General features: G+C 38.8%; 1 protein-coding gene across 2 annotated transcripts in view; it reads left to right on the top strand.

The window, feature by feature from the left end:
- The window catches only part of WDR20 (WD repeat domain 20), a 44,365-nt gene that overhangs the window by 3,301 nt on the left and 15,816 nt on the right, over positions 1-25,248 (top strand). For both annotated transcript variants that reach the window (XR_004253316.1, XM_032188443.1), the window contains exon 2: positions 24,229-24,411. Coding sequence is in view for 1 of the 2 variants with exons in the window: in XM_032188443.1 (XP_032044334.1) it covers positions 24,229-24,411 (183 nt within the window). In the remaining variant the exon portion in view is untranslated. The remainder of the gene's footprint in view (positions 1-24,228; positions 24,412-25,248) is intronic.

Below are 25,248 nucleotides of genomic sequence, written 5' to 3'. Positions count from 1 at the left end.
TGCATTTCCACACAAATTTGTTCTTTGCTCCCTGAAAAAGGAAGCTGAGTTCTTATTATTTTATTCTTCCATGTTACCATGAAACATTACCATGAAATGTTACCATGTTTCCATGTACTCCATGACCGTGAAGTCATCAACAAAAGCCCATCAGTTATAAGCCAGCGTTGTATTGTTTTTTGTAATGGAACTGACGCAGCTCTCCTTCCATTAATAAGGCAGCGCAGGCTTACCAAAAACTGCTGCTTTTTGATTCGGATCCACTGAAAAAGGAAGTGATCCTATAGGTTAGCGAGGAGAAATTAAACTCTGATTTAATGAGATGTGGTTGCTTTATTTACATAAGTATGTAATTATTTTCAACTGCACTGAGTGTCAGTGGGCTTTCCCTTTCGGTACTCCTGAACTTTGACATTAAGAACTGATGTGTTCAATGATCTCTTGTTGAATTGAATGGGTGGATGTTCACAAACCGAACTGGTGTAGCGACGGCTGGAAATGCTGGCCTCGCAGTGAGCTATCTTCCTGACAGCGTGCTCCTTTCTCCTTGCTGGCCTTGGCAGCGCTCAGCCTCAGGTTGAGCTAGTTCAGCTTGCTCAACCAGCAGCTACATACCTGCTCTTTTTCTGGATAGACTTTTCTGCTCTTTTTCAGCTACATACCTGCTCTTTTTCTGGGTAGATTTGGCAAGTTAACTGTCTCTTCCTGGGGTCAGGTATTAGCCAGCACAGTGGCAGCAAAGAAAAGGCTGTGGGGGAAAGGAACAAAGCTTTCCCCTGAAGAGGCCTGTGCTATCAGATGGGATCTGTTGCCTTATGAGGTCTCACCTGAACAAAGCCTTTACTTCAGCCTTAAGTCAGATTGGGAATGATCTGTTCTTTAGGGATTGCTGGCTTAATCTCGACTGAGAGCTATAGGTGTTACAAGAGACCTTTTTCTGTTGCTGCTTCATGGAGTAAAAGTACAAGGTAAGCGTTAAAAAAAGATTGATCAAACTATGATGCGTGGATGTTTTGGATGGGTTGCCTTTTTCTGAAGCCCCACATCAGGAGTGAAGGCCATTACTGGAGTCTTGCTTGTAAGACAGGCTTGGAGCACTTAGCTGGTTTGTGGCAGGCTTTGAGAAATGATTTATTAGTTGATTCATTAGGCTTGGAAAGGAGCGTGCTATCTCATCTTCCTTGCCTTAGGAATGACTGACAAAACGATCGCTGCTGACATGAACTATCAAATCTGTTTCCCTTCCTACTTGGAAGCTAGTGCATTTTCCTTTAAACTGTGTTTATGATAATTGGTGTATTCTCTGTTTATTGTAAAGGCCTCTGGGCAAGTTAATCTGTAACTAGGACTGCGCTACAGTCATATGGAAGTACGCTGCCTTGGCTTCTACCTCCTGTATTGGGGTGTTGTGGAATTTGGATGTGTAGCTCAGCTTATTATGTTAGACTCAGCTTTTTGCATCGTAAGGGAATTCTGACGACCAGCTCTGCTAACATCTGGCAGGCTGTGGTTGTTTCTTTTCTTTCTTTTTTTTTTTTTTTTTTGAACTTCTCACTAAAAGAAGCTTTATCTTCAGTTCTACTTTTTTTTTTTTTTTTTTTTTTTTTCCTGCAGCTACCTAAAGCAGCAGTCTGTCAATAACTATATGACATTGTAGTGTGTTGTAATGGTATTGTGGTAGAAACGTGTAGGTGATAAGCTTCTGTTGGGGAAGGCGTGGAGGACATAATCTTTTGACTGTCTTTTTAACCCTACATTGAGCAAGGGGCTTAGAAATAATTGTAAGATGGAGGTAATCTCACATCTCAACCTCTTTTATTAAGAGTTAGCATGTTGGTAATACTTGATTATCAGTAAAAATACAGATCACACGTTGGATTTTTTCTTTCACAGTTCTCTAAATTACCTTTCTAACGTCTGGCTTGATATTGGAGTCTCTGTTGTCCAGTTCAGCAGTGTTATTGCTGATGATTACTTGCATTCTACAGACTGGTCACCTAGGATCTTGTCTCAGTGACAGAGGGATAATGGGTGGCATTTGTCACGCTGCTTAGTGTGTTGCTCTGGGAAGAGCAGCATGAGACACTGCTAGGTTGGAAGCTGGAATCTGCAGAGAGCGACAGCCAGCTTTCCTGTGGTGGGGAGGTGAGTCTGTGTTCTTAGAGATCACTAAGATGTATCAGGCCTCCCAAAAAGATGCATGTTTTAGTAGCGTGTATGAGGTATTAGAAGGTTGAGATTTGTTAAAGTCTTTGAAGATGCACTTGCTCTGAAGCAGAATGGAGCATACCTACATCTTTGTGACCAGTTCTTAAACACAAATTCTACAGCCTTCATAATTGTTTTGGGGCTTAGTTTCCATATTTTTTCCCCTAATATCTAGCTAATTTTTTATTTGAGGGGGACAAAAAACAAGCTGATTGCTGTTTTCTGCCAGGATCATAGAGAACAGTTGACTGTTGCCTTTGGCTTTTGCGTGTTTGAAAACTTACTAGTTTGTCCTTTCATTTTTCCAAAGGAAAATAAATCTAGTCCTTCTAATCTTCTCAGGTCATGACTTCTGAGTCTTTGATTGCTCTTCTCTATATTGGCTTCAACTAACTAGCACTTATTTTTATTTGCAGTACTGAAAATAGGTATAGTACTTCTGCTGCGATTTCAATACAGAGAAAGGGAGAACAGTTGCCTGCTGTGTCTGTCTTCTGATATTCTTGCTAACATTTTGAACAATGTTGACATTTTTGAATTATTTTCATAGTGTTGACTCACTTGGATTGTTTCTTATCATATTGCTGCTTGTCTCTGTGCTTTGATTTCTTAATTTGTAAATCCTACATAGAATTCTTGTTGAATTCTGTCCTAGTAGCTTTATTTAAGGGTGTTTTTTGTTTCCAGTTCTGTGCTACATAGTGCAAATAATCCTTCCAATCTTGATGTCGTTCACATTTTGATGTGGACTCTCGTCCATTTAAAATATCTTAAAAAACATGATGCTTAGTTTGCTTGTAGGTGTGTCACGTGAGACTTACCAAAATGTTCCTAATTTCAAGGCGTTGCAGTTGACCTTTTCTAATAGACCAGTGTGGTTTTTTTTTTTTTTTTTTTTTTTTTTTTTTTTTTTTTTTATAAAACTATATTGGTTTGGTGCCAGCTTTTATCAAATTTGCCTTGTATGGGATTTCTCCCTTTTGTCTAGGTGCTTACAGACATTACTTTGGTATTTTTAATACCAAAAGAAAGGTTTATTACTATTGAATTCTACTACAAAGTGTTCTGCATTGAAATATTTATTTATACTGGACTCTAACATCACTCTTCTAGTCAAATGGAAGACAAACACAGCTGGCTAATGGAGCTACCACAGTAAAGACATCAGAACTTCCCTCAAAGGTATCTGATGCCATCCTGCAGCTGGAAGAATGTTCCTTTTTTGTGCTACAGGGATTTGCATAGTCCACAACTCTTCAGGTGTTCTGGATGTGGCACTATTAACCCAATTTGTCCTTCTTCAGAAATGTGTTGTAAGGTTGTTTGTGGCTTAGTTTCTGTTTCTTGTTTCCTCCAGGAAATCCCTTAATTTGCTGAGGAGTCTTTCTCCTCTGTCTCGTAGATAGGAGTTATGTTGCAGCTGGATTCACCGGTCCCATGGAGGTATTGTGGCTGGGTCAGTAATAAGTTACCTGCTGATCTGTGCTTGCGGAAGTGTTTGAAAGACTTTAGGAAATTTTTCAAGCGTTTCATTGATGGATATACTTATCAGCCCAAGTTTTATGATGCAGATAGATATTTTCTTCCTTAATTTTAGCTCGGCTGTACTAAGGACTGCCAAGGCATGTTACAAACTGTTCCTGTGGAGTTTTCTGAAGGGTGGTGGTTTGGTTGTTCTGTTGTTTTTTTTTAAATACCTTTTTTTCAATGACACTTCTGAGGAAAATAGCGAAGAGTTAATGTTGGGTTACAGGAGTAAAAGGTAGGTTTAAGAGGCTAACTCTGTTTTGAGGCTTATTTAGAACACCTAGGACTGCCTTGAGTAAAAGGAAATGTAAAGAACAAATAGCTGTTGTACAATGACACTGTTAAGCATTTATTGCTGTGGAAGCATTTATTTGCACTTGACGAAGCTTGCAGTGTGATTATTCTCTGGGGTTACTTCTGGACAGTAGATAAGGCCTGTACTCTGTAGCACTTTCACCTTCTCTGGTTTGTGCTTCCAGCCTATATCACAACTGCATGTCTTCAGTAAGCTATTGTGGGACATCCTTTGAAGGGTTGCTCTCCAAGGTAACAGTTCATCTCTGGCTGCCTGCTTGGCTGGCATGTTGTAGTGTGAATACCGGGTCACGCTGGCCAAACCTCTCAATTGGTAGGCAAGATTTTGTAGGCAGTGAGGTGGTTTTTTTTTTTTGCCACTGTGAGTAAAATTTTTATTTTGTATTAAAATGTATTTGTAGTACATGAAGTAAGTTGGAGGAATTTAGTGTAAAGCTATTAATTGTGGTGCTTAATCTTTGCAGGACAACAAAATTTTAGTCGTAACACCTCACAGATGTAAATAATGATAATTTCTACTACAAACAGTTGTGACGCTAAAGAGTTCTGTGAGCCGGCTTTGTCAGAATATTTATAAAAGGGTTGTACTGTGTGCTTAGATTGCAAGGAGTTTGGGTTATGCTTTGACATCTGACAGTTAATAGTTAAAATATACATTGAAGATGCTTCAGACTCTATTTAAACATTGCCTAGACCCATCTCTGAGAGGGTCGCAGCCATAGTTGTCTTGTTTGACATTGTAAAATCAAATTTAATGCCCTGCTTTGAAGTATTAATGCAGATCTCTGGGAAATATAAATATTTCCAAAATACTTTGTTTTGAATAATGTGTATCCAAAGGCCACATGCTGTCCTGTTGTCCTGACTATGAGTTGGCACACTTGGACAAGTTACTGTTTAAAAATGGCCAGGGAAGGAAGGCCAAAGCTCTTCAACCTAATAATGCCTTTCCTCTCTCAGAAAGCTTAAGGAAACTAACCAGCATTAAATGTGTCATACTGTAAGGTGAAATAATATTTTGCTGTGTACTCCTGAATTGAGTATTTCTTCCTGATTACTTCACCCCACTTTGTAAGTCCAAATGTGTATGCAGTCCATCTTCCAGCATCTACATTCCTTCAATTTCTTGCCCCCTGGAGCTGAAAATAAAGCAGCTGATTTTGCTTGTCTCAGCTTCTCCTGAGCAGACTGTCAGTAGGCTGAATGTAGCCCTGTAGTTCGTGTGGGCAGGATCACCAGGCACTACAGTGAAACTCTTTCCAGTGACAGTGGCATAGCTTGGAGTTGGATTTTTACTTATGCATTGTTCACTAAAGCTGTTTGTAATGGAATGACAAGTCTCTAAGGGATAAGAGTCTTCTGCACTTTGGTTTTGATTTACCAACTCTAAATCAGGCTCTAATTTAATGAGTTAATCACAGAATTCTCAGGTGGCTGTCATGGTCAAAAAACACTACTTTTCTGTTGTTGACTCTGGGATTGGAAAGTGGTTGTACTATTCCTTGTTTAATAGAGCCTAATCTTTGTACACCTGGAGAATGTGAAGTGCGAAGTTAGACTCAATGCTAGTCCCAGCAAGAACTTTAGGTTAAGAATGCCCTGGGGGAAGGAGGAAGAACTCTGTGCGAACACTGGACCTTAGGAGCAAATTTCATTATCCTCAGTCTACTAGGAATGCAAGATGTAATTCTTATTGTCTGTGCTGGGAGTTTACATGCACTTTGTCAGGGAAATTATGTTGTGTAAAACCTGCAGAGGACTCATGTTTATGGTTTTAAATAAACTAAAAGTATAAAAAAGTATATGGTTTTAAAGCTCCCTCTCAATTAAGGGAAGGAGGAGCAGTGACAACCGGAGACTGAGTGGATGTCAATATATATTGAAACTGTGTTCAAATCCACAAGTCTTACAAAATAAACTATTGGAATGGTGCCCTGTGGACACTTTAGCCTTCACAGTCACAAGGATAACAATACATCTGAGTAACATAAATGTTTGCTTTTTTAAAAGAAATGACACTTTTTTACAAAAACCTTTTTAATAGGAGAGTGGGCCAGAAACCTTGAAGAGCTAGCCGTGTACACCTAGGGCGTCAAGGAAGTGCACCTTTAAAGAGTAATTTATTAGGACAGGAATAGTTGCCTGATTAGGCAATGCCACTTTCAAAATATGATGCTGTGCGTAGTGCAGAATGCAGCGTTTCTTACCTGTGTTTTAAATATAGCCTATCTTGCGTGTGTCAGCATTTCTCAGCTCCAATTATTATTCTATTGTTTGTAAATAACTAGAGACTTTTTGAATTAAAAAGGTTGCCTGGTTGGTGTGATTGTTTTATACCAGGGGATGTTTTTTTGTTTTTGTTTTTTTTTCCCAAAGAAGCCTTTCAGAAATACAGGGTGCTCTCAAGGAAAGTGGTTATATTCACATCAGTTTAATACATGGGTATGGCTTGCCTTTCTCACCTTCAGCAATGAAACTGTTCTCTTGTACAGGATAACGTATGGCTGTGTCGTGTACAAGTAGCAAACACCTGCAAAATTTTAAGATGCTGTTCTTCTAGAGGAAGTTTCTGACCTTCTAACAGTTGGTGGGACAACTCTACTGAGAATTAACTGTGCCAGTGTAGTTCTGTGTTAGCAAAATGCAGTTTCTGAACTGGGATGTTTAAAAGCATGGGTGAGCATGTTAGCACTTCATAATCAGAGAGATGGGGCAAATAACTATTCTGAGCAACTCAAATAGAAGTCCAGATGAAGCTGCCTTTAGCGATGCTGGAGATGATGTAGACTTCTCCTCCCAGAGCAGCAGCTTCTTGTTGCCAATTAAATTGCTGCAGCAGTCTAGAGGCAACTTGTTTAGCTGCTCTACCTCTGCCCTGGAGCAGGATGGATGGATTAACCCCTTCTGCAAAAAAGTACCTCATCAGCATTGCTCTGCTTGATCTCCATGCTGTTTTTTGCTATTCCTAAACTGATACAGGCTTTACTTGTACATAAAAGAACAAGACAAGAGGGATGTTGATAAGATCAGTGCTCAGAGAAGTTGTGTCTTATGATGCTAGAAGATACTTTTGCTCTGCTTTGTCTGGAGTCATTTGGGACCCTCTCCTTCATTTGTCTCATCTCTGGTGGTGGTGGCTGCGGCACTTCAATGCAAGCTGATGTAGAGGCAAACTTAATTTGGACAGTCTGGGAGATCAGTGCTGGTTGAAGGTATGAGGTATGATTATTTTTGAAAGCAGAAATCCCTGCTTTCAAAGCACGTGTAATATTCGTATGCCATAGCAGTGAGAGGGGTGACTTAATAGCTGGGCTGTGTTCTGTTTGTACCCTAAGCGTGCTCAGCTCCCTGCTCTAATACAGGCTTCTGCTACCACCTCTGGCAAAAGGCTTGGAAGGTGGGTACTTGGCAGCACACCCGTGTGCAGGAAGGTCAGTAAGTGACAATAGGTACTCTGATCGCTCCCTCCCACGAAAATCAGCCTGAAGAAAGAGACAATGGTGGATGATTGTGGTAAATTAAACACTTTCAGACCTTTAAATGGTCTTTTGAAATCGATTAATAGGCAAAGCAACTCTTTTTTTTTTTTTTTTTTTTTTCACATAATACCTGCGCCAGTGAAGTTGTCAGCACTTAGTGTTACTTAAAGTATCTGTAGTGCTTTGCTTACTTTAAAATAAGGCTTCTGGGAAAACTTGTGCCAAAGTTGGGAGCTTGCTGCCTTTTGCTCTAAAACACGCAAAATAGGGTTCTGGTTTGCAGGCTAGGTTATATTCTAGGCCTTGTACGTATGGGACAGTGGAAAATCTGAGTTCATCGCAGTGTATGCGTTAGGGATTTGGCCCTTGCTATGTTTTCTAGCCTGTCTCTTGCTCTTGTTCAGTAACACTTTTTGCTGTGTTGGGCTGGGTTGTTATGAAATGCCTTCAGCCCCAGAAGGAAGATGCATTAGTGTAAATTAACAAGTTCAGGACAAGAGTTAAGGCAGATGTGTTCTTTCATCTGTCTGTTACTAAACATGACCACAAGAAGTATAAACCACTGGGCCTCGCTGTGGTATTGAAGCACAGATTATATATTTGGTAGATAACTTATTCATATAACTTCTGTAGAAGTCTTTTGGGGCTCTTAGAATAACAGCTAGCTACATCTTATTTTTAGTACAGAAGTAACTAGGCTTTGTTCTAGTAATGTTTTGTTAATACGCTGCAACACGAGGGAGTTGCTGGCTTAATAAAACTACCCTATCAAAAATGTCTGGCATTCCTGTAGGGCTTGCAAAATCCAACAGTAGCCAGAAAAAGGCACAATTCTGACTTGCTGGACAGACATTTCTGTGTTGTATTTGATTCTTATTGAGCTTTGTAATGAAAAAATATAAATTGATTAACAATTAACTGCTACGGTGACAGAAGTTTCTATAGCAACAGTGCAATGCAGGCTACAATTATTCAGACTGCTCTTCTGTAACAGATAATTTTTTCTTTCAAGCAGTGAATTTACACTGTTGGACTAAAACACTGGTTTGTTATAGCAACGGATAATCCTGAGCTCTTTTGCTGCTGCCTTTTTTTCTTTTCCTAATCCTAAAGAAATAACTTTTTCTCTTATGTGCTGAAAGGGGGTGGGGGAAACATTAAAAGATAAATACCGGGGTGGTGAACCAGTGGAAACTCTAGTTAATACTGCTTGCCTGCAGGTTGTTTAGTGTAATAGAACTGTAACGCATGTGTTGTAGAGCAGTATGAATTTATATTTCTCTGTTGACAAGTCTACTTGAAGCTGAACTTGCTTTAATTTGATTAAAAATGATCTTCTAGTAGCTGGCAGATTTCAAGTAAATTGGTTAATAAAGCTTACTCCTAATGAACTAAACAGTTGATATTGATTCCTGGAATCAGGCAGGTTCTTGTTGTGTTTATCTGTATATATTTGAGGTCTCGGTGTATTTTGTGTTGTGTTTTTTTTTATACTTGTGAATGCACCTACAGAAAGGAGTGTTCAACTTCAGGCTTCACTGGTGCATTTGGAGAAGATAAGGGGACTGCATTTTTGGCCATAAAACACATTTGTAACGCTCCACAGGTGGTTTTGCTGTGTTTTGGTCTCTTTAAAATTGGAAGAAATAAAATTTGAGCAGCTTCAGTCTTGAAGCTATGCAGCCTTAGTCATTTAACAGGGAATTTAATTCTGTGTGATGTATTTTAAGGATACTTTGTTGTACAAAAGCAGTGTCAATAAACAATCAACCTCAAATGAGTGTTCGTAGATGTTCGTGTATTGTCAAAGTGCGTTTTTCTGATAGCAAAAGAATATCATACAGTTATTTTAGAGAAGAAAAAGAATTAAAGTTCAAAGCTGAAGTGCAAGTGGTGGCTTTGAAGGTGTGCTGGGCTAACCCACTAGTCTGACAGGTCAGGTAGCTTTGTGTGGGCATGGGGAGGAGACAGCACGGCAAAAGATGACGCTGTCAGGTCCTGGGGTGTTTCCAGTTTGTTCTGTGGTTTGGGGAGCCATCTAAAAGCAGTCTGCCTGCTCCGATTGAAATGAGTGTCACCTTTAACAGTTATAATTTTCTAACCAGTCTTACTGAGATGAGCCAATTTCAACTATTTCCAAGTGATAGTAACTTGCTAAGTGTTTAGTAAGTTTCCCAGCTGAGCCAGTGAATTGAGTAACAGTTGAATTGTATCTGAATGGGTGGTTTTATCCATTTAATATTTACATGCCGCTTTATTTTAGTTTTTCTTACATCTAGTACGTCTTACCTTTGTTCAGTTGATCTGAATTGTACCTTATTCTGCATTAAAAACAGGTGAGAAAGGACTGATTATAAGTGTAAGCAACAGTGTGACTAGACTAGGATTAGGAGGAAATAAAAGGATTCACTGGAGGATAAGAAACAAGAAAGAGATCAGAAAGATAACTTATCTTTTTAATTTCAGAGCTGTGAATCTGTTACAACCTCTTTGATTGTAATTGTTGAGAAAGGAATTACGGCTAACTAAACATACATCTTAAAAGAACCTTGAAGAGCTTAATTATAAAGTAGTCAAGGAAAGATGCAATTGTTACAGTACACTTCATTCTCTCAATTCCTCAAAAGTGAAGAGACTAAAAAATGTGCTTCGGTGCCAAGCTTTACAGAAGGTGGTGGATTCTTTACACGGTATGTGACACTTCGTAAGGAATACTATAGTGTGAACTTCATTTAGTGCCTGCAAATACTCAGTATGGTCCCTACTACTCTGAAACTAGTTGCTTTTTAATTCACCCTATTCTTAACAGTGAAAACTTCTGCTAAAGCCCCATTGACTTGAATAACAGGCAGGCATTTTCTTAAGGCTTATCCTTGATTATATTTAGGTAGAACTAAAACATGCGAGAATGCTATGCGGAGGGGAAAAAAGTGTTATGAGCAAATGAAAAAGGATTAAAGGGATTTGTTTGTAGTGGTGTCTGTATTTGTTTGTAATGGCACAACGCTGAGAAGAATCGTCATCTGCTTACAGGTACTTTCAGCTTTTGAAATTCTGAGGTGGTAGAGTTCTGTACTATTTTTTTTTTATTCTAAGTAAAATGTTGTTTCCCCGCAGTCTAGGCTGAGAGAAAGCATTAATGTGTAACATGTATTATGTAAGAAAGCTTCCTTGAAGTTCAGGTGTTCTGCCTTCCCAGTGTAATGCACTGGTAGTAAGAGAGAACTGGAACCATCATTGTTTAGTTTAAAAATGCACTGTCTGCCTACTGAAGTCTCATCTGTGCTGCTATCTCAGGTGGTTTAATTTTCATTAATAACTTTGTTCAAGCATCCCTTCAATCTGTGTCTTTGACTGAACTGGCAATTCTAGTTTTGTATACTGTGTGTTTTAACTGAAGGAGTTCTAGAACCTAAACTCATCTCTCTTTATATCTTTTACTGATCCCAGGGACTGTAACAGTAGTTCAGAAGAGAATTTCAAGCTGAGGTACTCTAGTAGCCTATGGACAAAAAAGTAAGAACAAGTGCAAGTTGGCAAAATTCCCCTAAGTTGGGAGGGATCACTGTTCATAGAGTACTTTATAAGGTTCAACAAGCTGATAGCAGAACTGTAACTGAGGTGAAACTTCATTGGAAAAAGATGTGTTTAGGGAATCTTTGCTTCAGCCTGAAAACTTTGAGAAGATGTAAACATTATGGCGTGGTTATCAAGCTGAGCTAGCTTGTGCTACAGCTGTTGAGGGCAGGAGGAAACAGATGCAATTTGAAGATCCCTCAAATGAGGTTTACCGATAGAAATAGGGAAATGTCTTTGGTGCTGTCATATTAGATAGTGAAGAGACGTCTTTAATATTGTATGAAATTGCGGTTGCTTCTGTTGATGAAGGTAAATTTCAACTGCTGCTATTAGGAGAAGATAGCATCTAATGTAAAACTGGAGAAAAAGGAGTATGATTTTAATTAGCCTGGCAAAGCAATCACTATTTCTTAAAGTTGTAAAACGAAGAAGAGAGAATAAATAATACAAAACCCTCCCTAGGTGTCTGAGAGACACTGCCAGATATCCCACAAATCGCAGCCACACAAAGTAACTATGAATTCGGAAGGATTCTGCTCTTTGACCAGCCCTGCTGTAAGCTGTTGCTAATAGTTGAACGACTGCATAATGAAAATACTGTTGTGTCATAGGTTACAGGCTCCATGGGAAGTACAGAATAGCTTTTGAGAAGAAGCAGAGCATTTCATCCAGAAACTTCTGTGAGCTCAGACAGATAAAAAAGAGTGAAGAAAACGTATTCACAGTGATACAAATCCAACTATCTGTGGCACCCAGGGAGACTACCTTACTGGCTTTTAGATCCAGAAAAGGAAATTAAATTCAAGATAGGAGTTGGAGACACTGAAGCCCAATGAAAGAAAGAAAGTACAGCTGACTTTGCAGATATTGTGGGAAGAACATGCTATGTTTTGTGCTAACAGTACCTCAGCAGTTTTGTAAGCAAGCTTCAGGGGGTTTTGGTTTTTAGATTTTCTTGGAGATGGTTTGCTGTACTTTAAACCTGTATTTATACAGCAGGTGTTGGAGTTCAGAACCATATAATGTTATCTTTAATGTGTGCAGAGTAAAGGGGGAGATTTTCCTGAATATTAACATCATCTAGTAGTGGCTCCATTGATTTATTATAAAAAGATGTGAGCAGCCAACCCTCAGTAGTTTTTCTGGGGGGAAGTGAGGCTTAAACAAGCAAGCAGTAAACTCTCGTTTTAAGACTTGCTAATCTGTTCTTTACTTACTTTATATAAATGCTAGTGCACTAAAACATTTGATGCATTTTCTGGGAATTAGGAATGATCCCACGTGCTTACACAGATGTTTTTGTATTCGTGACCCTGTAATTGAGCTGAATGTTTGAAGAAAGATCTTCCTTCAAAATGGAAACTGAGAGAAGCTAGTAACTTGTTTGGCTTGGCCCTGCTAACGTTAATCATAGGACTTCAGATAAGTTAGTCTGTTACCTTGCTCCTCTCGGGTCAGAGCAGCAGGACTGTTTTCTCCCAGGTCACAAGCTTTAGCATATGGAAGCTATCTTACTGAAGTGTACTCTTGGAACAAATTTCCCTTCATCGTGAGTGTAAAATCTTGATTCACAGGAGAGAAAACACTGTCAAATAGAGCCTGTTCTACTCTAGCTCCTTAAATATACCTTGTCCCTCGTGTTTGGGTGTATGCTGTGTACTTGGTAGCTATTTATGCACATTTTTGGTAGTGAAGTTACCCCACTATCTTAAACCTTAAAGGATTTTTTTGTTGTTATTTAAGGTTTGTAATACTGAAGGTGATTTCTCCAGTATGAGAATTGCTCACTGTGCTCACTGGAGTACATTAGGGTGTTAATGTATCTTGATTAACATGCAGCACTAAACAGTTAAGCAGAATTTCAAGTAGACGCTCAGCCTGCTTGGTTACCATGGCAAACACAGTAGGAAATGCACGCCAAAGTTTGGAAACTAAGATACGCAGAAGAAAACTTGTAAACCAAAATAGTCACTTCAGAGAATAAATGCAGTTGTTCATAACTTCAGATCCCTTTTCCAAAGAATAATAATTTAAAATCCGTTTTATCAAGCAAAGCTTAATTTCCAGTCCTGAGTTTTACACAAAGCAGGCAATATTCTCAAGCAGGGAAGAGTGACGTTCTTTGTTCACTTGTCCTCTAACTGTAAGGGCATTGAGTGAATAGAATAGCCTCTTGGAGCCAGATAAATTACCAAGTACAGTAATCAACCTTTATGTATTTTTCACTGTGCCATGTCATGTCTAACAGATGGGATTGGGATAGTTGTTGGATCACGTATGTGTGTGTTTGTGTGTGTAAAAGTTCTTGAATTACTTAATTCACTTTCCCACAGTTTGTCTTCAGGCTTGCTAGCTGTAACGGAGATCTGTAAATTGGTGTTTTAATTGGGACAGTTTTCTGTTTGCTGGGTTCCCTGTTTAATCACTGGCTGTGTACAAACACAGTACTTTGTGTTGTCAGTTATGTTAGTATAACGCGGTGAAATCTGATATTTTTGCATATAGCTTGCTGTAAATTTTCCACAGGTATGGCAGCATTTAAATCATACACTTCTCGATGCAAATTAGTGTGTATATTTACATGAATCTTTTCCAAAATCTCTTCACCAAAAGGGGAAGCTGTGTTACACAGAGAAATCATCCTGTGGCTAGAGAGAGATGCTACTTTATAAAACCAAAACAAACAACCTCTCCCCCCATATATCCCTGAAGTTTGAAGCTAGAGTCATAGCTTGGCATCGAGGCTGTGCACACTAAAACATGTGACTTACCCACATCGCTTTATACATTGCATAAACAGGATTGGTGCCTGTCAGATTTTTGGAGGTTGAGAGAACACAAGTTAGGATATTCCTGAGAAATCATGATTAGTTTGCCTTTGCTTTTATAGCACAGGGTATTTTGGGAAGAAAGGCTTGATGTCGTAGTGGCTAGGAAGTGATGTTAGTGGAACCTGAAATGTTAGGGGTGATGGAACAGTTTAGTTTGAAGCTGAAAAGGTGTTTGGGAGCTCGGGTGAGTTTTAGAATAGAGGCTGATCTGCAGACTGGTTACAAATAGGAGCTGTTGTATTGAATTACACGTTAGTTTGTGCTTTTTGCTGACCTTTTTTTAAAGGGACTTAAGGATTGCTTCATAATTAACACAAAAATTGTCTTTCCAGATGAAAACATCTAGCAGATCATAGGAGGGTTTAGTTCAAAGGAAAGTAAGACCTTGGAGGCCGCTGCTGGAAGTGATGAACTGTTGCCATTGATTAGGCACAGTAGATTTTAACTGGAAGGGAAAAAAAAAGGTAGTGGTGGTGGAGAAAGGCAGCAGAAATCACAGGTGGACTGAGTTACATAACTGTCAAAGCAAGAGGCAGTTGTAAGAAACTTGGGAGATGTCATTATGCTAGGTGAGGGAGCAGGAGTGCTTGTTCCCACTAATCTTTTGGTGGCACACTGAGGGTAATAAAGTTGAGTCACTTTGGTACCACTATGCAAAAAGGGAGCGGGATTGCTGGGGATGATTCAGCCTTCACTGGTCAGTACTTGAAACCTAATTTTTCTTTATTGTTAAAAAAAAAAAAAAAAGGCACAGAGAAGAGCTTTAGAAATAACAATTGAGTAAATTGTATTCCATTGTATTAAATGATAGATCTAAGCATAAGTGCTTGGACATGTCTGAAATAGAATTAGAACAAGGATTCAGAGAAGTGGTGAAAGTTGTGATATCTTAAAACTTGCATGGAAATACTGAAAAAGGTGGGACTGTTTATTTTAATAAGCAATATAAGCGCTGCATGTAAGAAATAATATCTATTGTCTCTTCCCAGTAACAAAAAGCCATTCAATGAAATCCGAGGGAACAAAATTCAGAACTGATACTGTTTTATATATTTAACTTGATTGGAAAGTGTTGCTTCAGTCATCTAAGCAAATAACGAGCAGAAAGTAGGTGTTAAAACCTGGCAATATTCATTGTTCTATGCAGTAGCTAATACAAACAAATCCTGTAAAGTGTTATTAAACTTCCATGTTCGCAATTTAAATGTCTGTCTAGAAGAAATCTAGGATGGGAGATAAATGAATGCAGCAAGTTTCTTGATTTCACTTCTGGGACATGTTTCTGGCCAGTGTCGAAGAAATGGGGGTTGTGGTCCAGTTCTGCAGTCCATGATAATGAAGTACATCTGTGCCATGACTTCCTAAATCTGCATCTTAATTTTTAAGCTGCTAAGGGAGAGACCAGTATATAAATGTGACCCTTCACCCATGGTTTAATTATAGCCCTGAGAAATCATTGTTTTGAACCTAAAACTGCACAGTGAGATCTTTCTTGCATCTCTTTAAAAAGAGCTGAGTAGGGGGAGAAGAGGAGGAAGATATCTGCACTGCATGCAAAACATACGTGATTCGGAATTGGGTTGCTGCCTGAGAGGGTTTTATCCAGCTGGCTGAATGACAATTGAGCCAAAATCCTGTAGACCAGCCGCTGGGAAGAGATGTATTATGCCTTCTTTACCCTTCTTCCCTTAAAAAAAAAAAAAAAAAAAATCCAGAAAAAAAAGGCAACTAATTGATTAAACCAAAATAGAACATCTAATTCAGTTCATGCCTGTTGGGAGTGTGCAATACAGTGCCTATATTCAGAGTTGTTTGACTAGCCTGTTTACAGATTTCAGTGTGACCAAGCGCATAACACTGAGGTCAGTTGTAATATTTATCTGAATTGATCATGTCATGATCTGACACTCACAGTAAGGATAACCTTGTAAGAGGAGCATAAGGGCTGTGAAATACTTCTTTCATTAGCTGCTCTTCTGCGTGGGGTTGAGTGATTGTTTAGATGCTCCAGAAAACACTATAAAGCTGTTTTCTTCTTTCTGCATTGCATTGTAAAGCCATGATGTGGAAAGTGGGATTTAAAGGACTGAAGCACTTCTGGGGAGGAAAGTGACAGATTTTTCTTGTGTGGGAATAATAAAAAATAACGTCCAATAGATAGAAACAAACACCTTTTGAAAAGCAAGGTTCCAGCGTCATGCCACTTCCCTGAAGTTTTAGTGCTTTGATTGTAGAGCCGCTGAAGATTGCTCAAGTTACTTGGAGTGCTTCCAGCCTACTTCCTGGAGCAGGCTGTTATTTTTCCCCTGGAGAAGCTGCACGCTGCTCACCCACCTCTTCGGGGCTGACGGGACGGGACACGCTCTGGAGAGCTGTGCCTGGGCCCCTGACCCGGCTCCGTGGGCACTGCTGGCGCGATGTGTACGTACCTCTGCTCTTCTGCTGGGAGGCAGCCCTGCCAGCCGGCCTGGAAATGTTGGCAAGTGGCTGACATGGTGAATTGAGAAGCCCTTAAACTTCCACAGGAATGATCGCAGTGACCTCTGTCAGGTTGTCACAGATATGGGCAGTAGTCGTTCTCTGCTCAGGAGATACAAATATTTTTTTATGTGGAGGGGTTCAAAACGTTTCGATTTCTCTCAACGTCCCTGGCCTGCAATAGTGCAAATGAGTTAACATTCCTGTCCTACTTTAACACCCTTTACCCAGTCTTACAGGGAACCAAAGGGTAAGTTGCTTCTGTATGCACACATGTTCTATGTATACACGTATATTCTAGATGTAAAGTGAATGGGGATTTGCAAACAAAAAAGGATTCTTACTTTTTTTGAGTGTCTGCTGTTCTATCTTCTTTTTCAAACTCTTTTTAAATAAAAAAGACTTTTTTTAAGCATTATTGGTAGACAAGTACTTTCACCTTAAATACTTCCAATAGGATGTGCTGATGTATACTGTAATCGGAAATGTTTTTGTTCAGAGCATTAATAAAATGAAGTTAACACTGCTGTGGTAGTTATAAATCAATCCTTTATGCCTGTTCTTTATGGTGTTCACGTCTACTTTCTTGATCTTGCCAATTATATCACCGTTCAGTTCAGTTAATACCACGTAGATTTATTTCAAACCGTTGTGTGCGTGCTCTTGCTCTGAGTGCTGAGAAATTTCTTCTGGAAACAGAATTTGATGATTTTATTGGATATTCCAGAAAACAAAAAATTGATTTTTGCCTGAATATGGATTTATGTCCAGTTGTCTGGACTAGAGCTCTTATTTTAATGTATATGGTCACAGTTGTCTGCTGTATGAGTACAGGCTGAAATCCTGTTAAGTAATGCTTTTCTACTTTCCAAATTCATGTTATGTCTTGTATGGCCCCCAAGTGGAAGTTAAATCTGGAAGGGAGAAGAATATCAAGTAGCCTCCCAAATGTTCAGGCAGCTTTGTACAAAATTGATCTTTAAGACTTTGTTATGGATAAGTTGTGTGGAACACTTTTAAAAATAAATTAGGTTAAATAAAATTACTTGGTGCCCCTGTTTTACTAACAGAGCTGTTCTTATACAGTATCCTAGAAACTCCATCACGTGCCTTCAGTGTTCCTGTTCAGCATTTAATCAAGTGCTTGGTAACTTATAAAAACCTGCAAAGATACAGGACCCTGTTTATTGAGGAGCAGTGCTATTAAGGAGAGGAAACTTTCTGTTAAGTACAAATAAATCTTAACATGCTTTTGCCTAGAGCTAGTGCAAATTATGTTGTACTTCAAGTCAGATCATTCAAAATATTAACATATTAAAAAAATACATCAGAAAATCTGCCCTTGTCAATGAAGCCAAACTAATGATCGTGTCTTGAAGACCAGAATATTTAGGTTTCTGAAGGTAAAACTGGCACAGGTTGCCAGCTACAATTTCTGAAGACTTCATAGAGAAAGGAATCTGTAGAGAAGCACCTTAATGGAAGGTCTTTTAGACTGCATATTAAAAATAATATTTTTTTTCCTACTTGCTAATTGGTTTTTGTCCCAATTTCTTAATTTTCCATTTTCAAACTTCATGTTGTCCAGTGTAATCTTCTTTGCTTACTCAAGTTCTGTTATGTTCAATTTGAAGAAAAAGAGAAAGTGAAGGTGTGCTGATCCTTAGTGACAGTTGGTACCTGCCCTTTTATCAGGTGAGAGCATGCAGTCCAGCACTGGTTTTGCTGTTCTGGATATTAAGCTGTCGGTGCTGCAATTCTCAGAGTTGTGTGAATTTTAGTACTGAGACAAATACTAAAAGCAAAACTAAAAATGAAAGAATGGTTTTCCTGAGTTTGGCTGTGCTTTTACTATAAAGCAGATGCACTAAATGCAATGTTGCAAAATAAAGGCCAACTTCTCACTAGCATTAATGTCTTTGTAAAAATTAGGAGACACTTAAAACTAGTCTGTATTTACACACAAAGTGCCCATTATGCAGTAATGTTAAGTAAGTCACTTAAGTATGGAAAAAGCAGCTCAACTGTTCTTAGTTATTTGAGAAACTGTCCTTATGTTGAAGAGACCCACTGTAACTGCGTATAAACAGGGCAACTTAAATGATAATCGGCTGCTGGCTTTTTATAGAGTCCTAAAGAGCTTTTTATATATAAACACACACAAAAAAATATATTAAAACATACGTGTAGATATCTATATGTTTATGTAGTGTTCCCAGAATCTTTCAGTCTAGTTCTTATTTTTTCCTGGGGGTTTCTGAGGTGCCCCTGGTGTTTAGCTGTTACCCGAAGGATTCACACTGAATCTGCAGTGCTCCTAGGCCTGCTGTTAGACCTCGCCAGACTTTAAGCTTTCTACCAGAAAGCTAAGGTCATTAGCTGCGTGTAAGCTGACAGACTGCTGACTGTATTTGTCGAAACTAATTAATTACTGATTGGCCATGACACTGTCAACTGTACCGAAGAGAGTTTTATTGGGGTTTTATAGATGGAGGGGGTGTTGCCTGGGCTTTATGGTGTTCGTGCCATGTACATTAAGTGGAACTTTTGCTCTACATCAGTATTCGTTACAGGGAAAGTCAGCTGACTTGTTCCCATAGCTTTCTTCCTGCTTGAAGTTCCTTTAAGATGTGAACCAGGCCTGTTAAGTGAGCTGGGACTGGCTCTGTTGCTGCAGCTTTGGCTGGTCCTAAGCATAGGGTCCGAGGGTCCTTCAGGTTGGATGGGTCTCTAGTCTAACCTCCAGCCCAAAGTAAGATCAGCTATGAGATCCGACTGGCTCGAAGCAAAGGTGAAGTAACTACAAATGATTCTGTTGTTGGTATTAACAGTGCTGGGCTCCAGAAACATATTTCAAAAATCTACTCGTTTGATACTGAGGGAATTAGAGGGAATTCCAGCGTGAAGTCCCGAAGGTAGTATTTTTGGCAAAAACCCTTGTGTACAGAGGCAGGGGACAGAGTTCCCCAGGAAACGACACAAGTGCCTGAAATAACAGCACCTTCTTGCCGTGGGTTAGCTGTGTTGCATGGCTTTTGCTATCCTTTCTCCCTGTAGGAAGGAGAGGGAGAGCAGCACGTGCATGGGGGAAGGATGTACTGTAGGGGATCCTGTAAGGCACAGTGCTGCAGCAAAGCCTATTTCTCGGTTAGGACTTTAAAGAGCATCTGTGAAATTCAACAAAGTCCACTTAGCAACAGTTGTAAGGGTTGATCTCTGTAGTTACTTGTATAGCACTCTAACAAGCAGAGTTTTCTCCAGTTATTATGGTTATAGAGCAAGGAGCATGAAATCCCTGATCAGCAAGGTGTTGAAGAGATACAAGCTGCAGGTACTTTTGTGAATTCCAAGCTCCAGAAATGCTGGAAAAATTGTTTTCAAAAGTGACTCTTAGTATTTTGTCATCTTGTGTTGGTGCTGTAGCTGTGCATGCGTAGCCAACCTGTAATCTGCAGTTCAAGATCAGTTAATTCTTTGTACTAGGGGGGATTCTCTTAAGAGGATTTTTTGGAAGTGAATTTTTTATTAAATGTTTGCTCTTACTTCCAGGCTTAAAGACCTAATATTCTGTCTCAAACTCTCTTACCCATATGACCAACTGAAAGCCAGCCTGGCAAATCTGATATTAAATACTATTAAGTCTCTAAAGGAAACATTTTAATGGCTACTGTTGAAATTATCTGAGAGAAATTAATAAATAACGCCTTCCCTTTCTGATCTGGGAGATGTTTGTTTAGCTTGGCAGGAAATGTAGCATCTATTATAGATTTCAATAACTAAAATTTGCAGAAAGCTGCAGATGTAAGTTAGGAAAAGAAAAAGAAGAACTCACGTCTGTCAAGGAGCATGATTAAATGCTGAGTTGAAATAATGTGATTCACTATTTGTGAAATTGTAGTATGAAAGCTGAGTCTTAGATCAATAGTACATCAAAAGAATAAATCTTGGACAGAAATGAATCTGTCTTTGACCTTAGAATTACATAAGGATAAGGAACCAAGGTTGTTGATGCCCATCCTAATAAGACATTTCAAATGTTGGAATATGAAATTTTCAGTATTTGCTTCAGGTTGAGGTAACTGATTTTTTTTTTTTTCTTTCTGTTCCTATTATTTAGGTATCTAAAGCTGTGGTTAACATATTCCACTTGACCACCTTCCTACTGAAATCTTGATTCAGGGTGAATGGGCAAATTATGTACATGTATGCACACACTTTTATTATATATTTATTTTTTCCCCTTCCTTTTCCCTCCCCAGCGGAGTGAGGGTAACATGGCTAAAATCGCATGATGTGAGTTAACTAAATGGGACTGGAAAGTCCCCAGAACTGCTATGTGATTCATGTTTTATTTCTAGACAAGAAATTCCTCACAAAGAACTGAATGGCTGTGTTAGTCAATTTTTCTTCTGCTTGTAAGCCTAAGATTTTAGGGACTTCGAATCTGTTCAAGGACAGGACTCAAACTGTTGGTGCCCCAGGTATGCCAATTTTGTTCAGCTGCATCACTGACTTCAGACAACTGTTGAGTGAAATTCGTCTTGCTCTTGTTGCCTGATACCCATTAGTCCTTGTTCTTTTGCTCAAGGAGTACTTGAAATACCAGTGCATGTTGAAAAGGAGAGGCTTCCAGTGCAGGTATTGGTTGGCCCAAGTGCTATTACAGAGGCTTGATTAGTGAAGATGCGCTTTGATGGCTTGCACAGTGATTTCATTCAAAGGGAGGATTGATTCTTAACCTTGCATTAGGTGCTCCAACCTGTTTCAGTCAAGACTAAACATAAGTTCTAATTACAGAGTGGTGCTGTCATTTGTGAATCATCCATCATGGAATATGTTCCTCAAAGTGGACAGGCTGGAATACTGTTAAGTATTTTTTCAGAAGAAAAATTGAAAAGAACTGGGACCAAAAACATGCAAATAACTTGCTAGCAGCTCAGGCATAGCCAAGGGTGCCTTACCCCGTGCTTGTAGCTGCCGTATTCAGTAACACTTAATCCCAGCATCTTTCAGTTCCCTTCCCAAGTACATCAGCATTTTTCTGAAAGTGGCAGTTCATATCGCCTTGTTGAGTAAATAGTGTCAGATCCTAAGATCTCATGGAAAAATCTCTTTTCTGAGAATCAGATCCTTAACAGTACAGCTACAGCAAATGGCCTTAATGGTATGCTAATGAAATGCTGAGTCACAGGCCCTATTGAATTTTATGAGTAAGGGCTTTTCTTGTTCTTATCAAAAATCCAATAGCAACTTTCAAATGTGCAGAAATAGAGAAAATGGCTTTTGGTTCTTATGATCATTGATTCTATCCTGTCTTTCAGTGAAGTGAGAACAAGACCAAAAAAGTGTTTTTGTGCCTGACTTATCTCCATGAGACAACTGTATCGTAATCACAACTGAAAACACTAGCTGCATGTAAATAAAAGGCAGAGCATCCCTCTCAGTAGAAAGCCTAGCTTCTGGTAATTCTGGTAATTGAATTAATTTACTTATACTCCATTGAAGTTCAGACAGATTGTCCATGCCATCTGGTTCCCCGAGAGCAGCTAGAACAAGCACAGTGAAGTCTTGTGCCTAGATTTCATTTATCAGAATTTCATGTCTTGCTAGATCTGTTATCACACAATTTCAGAAGACTTCAGCCACAGCAAGTTTTTCAGACTACCAAAAATATAGTGAATGTTGAAACAAAACTAAAAAAAAACATCTTGACCAGACAAAAGAGCAAAGTGTAATTTCAATCTGAAAATAGCTACCTCTCGACCTTCTGTGCCACTTAAAAGTATAGTAGGGATTCAAAAGATGACAGCCCTGGGAATGCTCATGTTTTCCACTGCTGAACGAGCCAACCATTCTCTGATCCCTCAACGTGATTCAGGCTGAGCTCTGTTTATTTTGAAAGGGATCTCCTTTCTGAGGCACTTGGTTCTGCTGAAACTCTTGTCCAGGGGCCATACCTTGTGAGACGAGAGAGCGTTTCTTTGAGGTATGGAGGGATGCATCTATAGTTGCTGTAGAACAGTCTTCCATTGGAAACATTTTTCTCCATTTAGGGAGTTACCTCTTGATACCACATATATTGTATTATTTTAGGACAAGGGAATCTTGCACGATATAAGGGATCCAACCACATGGCCTCTAGGGCTTGGTCATTCCAGCTTCAAGTTACAGATTTACATGTGTCTGTGGATGCCCCTTGGCAGACATGCACCTTATCCTATGATCCCAGTAGAGCTAGTATTCTATTTAAGTTCTCCTTGAAGAGGTATTACTAATATTCTTTTTTAGCTTATAATGGTTCTCTGGGCTCTGGAGAATAACTTTTTTAATATGCTGACTTTAGAGGTTGGAATACATTGTCTCCTTTCGGAGCCTTCAACCAGAAGGCCATACACCTGACTAAACTGGTTTATAATATATGCTGCAAAGCAAAGTGTAACTTCAATACTGCTGCATATACATATGCTTATCACGTGTATCCCGTAGTTAAATTTGCCTTGGAAATGGCTCACCTGATGTGAATCACTGTGTAGCTAGTCACGGTTTTGCTCTACTTACAGGCAGGTCTGGTTTCCCACAGTACAGCTCCATGCATGCTATGGATTTGCTGCTCTTCAAATGTTGTACTCAGGTTTAATACACTGGAGCAATTTTCTTTTATATGGAGCTTGTCCACTTCTTCAAACAAGTTTTATTTCCTATATTGCTGCCCTGATTTCCCTTGACTAAAAATACTGTAAAAGTAGATATCAAAACTAGAATCCAAGTCCCAAATCACAGCTGCATCTTGAGTCTGTAATATTATTGAGTAACTGCAGCTTTCTAATTACAGACTCCGAACCTAGTAAATAGGGAGTTAAAAAGAAAGGTTGAACCTGATGTATGATCACGCATGTTAAATGTGTGGGTTATAATCTCTGGATGATGACAGATTAGGGTGTCTGTTCAGAAGTGATATGGGGATAAACATGGGTTACACAACTGAGAGAGCATTTTAAATTGCTTTTCTGTTTTTTTGATTCTTCTGACACTTAAGTGCCAGATCTTCATTTGTTTATATAAAAGTTCTTCTGTTTTGCTAGCACTTACTTTGTCTAAGCTGTATTTGGATTGTTCAGTAAATTCAGGTGATATATTGATCCATAGAAGTCATCCTTGATTATAGATGGTGCAAAGTATTTTCATGTTTAATAAATCAATGTCAGAAGCACAATTATTTTGTAACCTAATCGCCTTAAAAATATTTTATAAGCATAATATCAACATTCTGAGTCAGTGTTCCTAGAAATCTCTCTGGATCTAGTTGATCATTTTTTAATATTGATAATGGTATCACATTTTTGCCTGTTATAAAATGATGCGTTTACAGTACAAGGACCAAGATACGCTATTTTTAGTCCACTGCCAAAACTAGTTGTACTTCATTTTGAGAAAACTGCTGCTAGGGAAATGGAAGATGTCTTGTCAATGTGATGGGATGCTGCTTCTGGCAGGAGAATCCAGGAAACAGGTTGATCTTGAGAACTTACTGGAACCTTTGTGTTACTGAACAGTTGTCACTGGTTTGTCACGTGATGTAGTTGCAAAGGTGTAGCATTTAACAAAACTGGAAAATGTGGAAGTATGATGTTATATTAAAAGCTAAACCTGTTGAAGACATATTTGTGGTCTTCAATAAATACAGAGCTGTATTTTAAAGTATGGTTTTGTGACTGCATAAATCGTTGCTTAGTGTAAGCTCTTTTGCAAGCTAAACTTGTATGTGTATACATTGTGATAAACTTTTTAAATTCTGTTTGCTCTTTTTGCAGGCTGCGGACTTGAGTAAACCAATAGACAAAAGGATATACAAAGGAACACAACCTACATGCCATGACTTCAATCACTTAACAGCCACAGCAGAAAGTGTTTCTCTTCTAGTGGGCTTCTCAGCAGGCCAGGTCCAACTTATAGACCCTATTAAAAAAGAAACTAGCAAATTATTTAATGAGGAAGTAAGTAGAAATCTTAACATTGTTGCATGCAATGTATTTCTGGTACTAAAAATCCTCAAAGTTCCGTAGATGGCTTTGTTTGCCTATACAGCTCATCGTTCAGTCACTACCTTTTGTTTTCAGCTCCTTCATTGGTTTAGAATACTTACACAAAAATTTTATTCATAAGGAAGCTTTTGGGGTTAAAGGCAAAAGAAAAAAATAGGACTTCTTACTTTGGGTAGTACTGCAACTAGAACTAACGACAGTTAACAGATAGAAAAAACATCTACAAATCAAAATGCTGCTGCATGTTCTCTGCAGTCAATTGTTTTGGAGGCTTCTGGTTCCAAACAGGGAAGAAAATATTTGAGCCCCTTTTTATTATATTACGGTCAAAATATTAAATAACTAAAGTAAAAATATCATTTTTTTTATGGTCGGGATGTTACAGCAGAAACGGTCTGTATCAAGGATTCCTAAAGGCTTTTTCAGGGAAGGCTAGGATCTCAAGCTGAATGCTGCATGAGAAAAGCTAAAGGCTCACAAAGTATCGACCATGTGATACTCCTGAAAAAGAATTCTCTCTTTAAGCAATAGGTAAAAAATAGAGGGAGTACTATGAGGGGGACTCATGCCAAGTTACAAAACCACTGGCTCTGGTTATCTGGTAATACTGGTATTCTTAGAAAGGTAAGTGTTTGGATATTAACAGTGGAAGAGATCTGGTAACTGATAAAACTTGGACAGCATTTTCTGCAGAGGATAAGCTAGAGGTATTTGGCTTGTTTTTTTTTTTGTTTGTTTTTGCTGCTTTTTGTGTTTTAATACTGCAGGTAAATCATAAGGTAAGAGAGC

This window comes from Aythya fuligula, chromosome 5, assembly GCF_009819795.1.
Source record: "Aythya fuligula isolate bAytFul2 chromosome 5, bAytFul2.pri, whole genome shotgun sequence".
Taxonomy (NCBI): Eukaryota; Metazoa; Chordata; class Aves; order Anseriformes; family Anatidae; genus Aythya; species Aythya fuligula.
Note: the sequence above shows the minus strand (reverse complement) of the source record. Positions and strands in the feature narration are given on the sequence as shown.